This window comes from Echinops telfairi, unplaced genomic scaffold, assembly GCF_000313985.2.
Source record: "Echinops telfairi isolate 266 unplaced genomic scaffold, ASM31398v2 ScPeMD7_7469;HRSCAF=8507_1, whole genome shotgun sequence".
NCBI lineage: Eukaryota > Metazoa > Chordata > Mammalia > Afrosoricida > Tenrecidae > Echinops > Echinops telfairi.
The window spans coordinates 138,517,821-138,519,235 of record NW_022111373.1 but is presented as its reverse complement, the minus strand read 5'-3'; the positions used below and the strand labels follow the sequence as shown (position 1 = coordinate 138,519,235).

At 56.9% G+C, this 1,415-nt stretch overlaps 1 protein-coding gene across 2 annotated transcripts in view; it reads left to right on the top strand.

Annotated features, from left to right (window-relative positions):
* LOC101655181 (triple functional domain protein) overlaps positions 1-1,415 on the top strand; it is a 146,959-nt gene that overhangs the window by 24,485 nt on the left and 121,059 nt on the right. For both annotated transcript variants that reach the window (XM_045285010.1, XM_045285011.1), the window contains exon 6: positions 825-1,055. In XM_045285010.1, the coding sequence (XP_045140945.1) occupies positions 825-1,055 (231 nt within the window). The remainder of the gene's footprint in view (positions 1-824; positions 1,056-1,415) is intronic.

Below are 1,415 nucleotides of genomic sequence, written 5' to 3'. Positions count from 1 at the left end.
GACCAGACCAGACCAGACCCGACCAGACCAGACCCGACCAGACCAGACCAGACCAGACCCGACCCACCGCCATCAAGTCGATTCTGATGCGTAGCTACTTGCTAGGACGGGTAGAACTGCCCCTGTGGGTTTCCGAGACTGTAATTCTTTCCCAGACTGTAACTCTTAGCTTTCTCCCTTGGAGAAGCTAGTAGCTTTGAACTGCTGACCTTGCAGTTAGTAGCCCATCACATACTCATGACCCTCATGGGATCCTGCACCATGTTTGAGCCCTCGTAGTCATAGGATAAGTCTGTGTGGTCAAGGGCCTTCCTGCTGTCTACCGCCCCTCCACTTCACCAAGCACGGTGTCCTCCTACAGGGACTGGTCTCTCCTGACAACGTGTCCAAAGTATGTGAGACAAAGTTCACCACCCTTGCCTCTAAGGAGCACTCTGGATGAACTTCTTCCAAGACAGATTGGTGTGTGAGTGTGTGTGTGCGTGTGCGTGTGCGCATGTGCGAACGTGTTTGTGTCTGTGAGCATTTCCGTATGGACGAACACCTGTGAGCGTGTGAGTTTGTGAACCTGTTTGTGAATGTGTGCAAACAAGTATCAGTGTGCATGAGGATACATGCGTGTGCACATGTGTCTGTGGATGTGGGCATGTGTTAGGTGTGTGAGCTTATGTCAGTGTGTGTGCACGTCTGTGAACATGCGTCAGTGTGGGTGTGAACTTGCATGTGTGAGTTAGTGCGTGTGTGAGCATGTGTGAACACAGGTCAGAATGAGGGTGTGAGCAGGTGCCACCCGGCTGGAGTAACTGGTGCCCCCTCCCTGGCAGGTGAGCCAGGACGGGAAGTCGCTCCTGGACAAGCTGCAGCGACCCCTGACGCCCGGCAGCTCCGACTCCCTGACGGCCTCTGCCAACTACTCCAAGGCGGTGCACCATGTGCTGGACGTCATCCACGAGGTGCTGCACCACCAGCGGCAGCTCGAGAACATCTGGCAGCACCGCAAGGTCCGGCTGCACCAGCGGCTGCAGCTCTGTGTCTTCCAGCAGGATGTGCAGCAGGTCAGTGGGCCAAGCAGGAGTGACAGTGTCCCCTCGGGGCCTTTGAGAAAGGGGGCAGTGGCAGGTTTTGCTGCCGGCGTTCGCGGGGGGAGTGGGGGTGGGAGGGGAGTAGTGAAAATGCGCTGGGTGTTGGCATCCCCAGCCTTGGGCAGCACAGCCACACAGGGCTGTTTGAATGAGGCAGGCGGACACCAGGAACGGCCATATGTGTGCACATTGCCCGAGTGTGGCGTGTGCAACTTCCGGTTTCATGAGCACCTGTTTAAGGGACGTCTCTTTCAGCTCAGGAACCCTAACTCGTGGCCACTGGGTCCATTCGGACCCACAGTAGGACAGGGTCGAACGGGCCCTGTGGGTTTC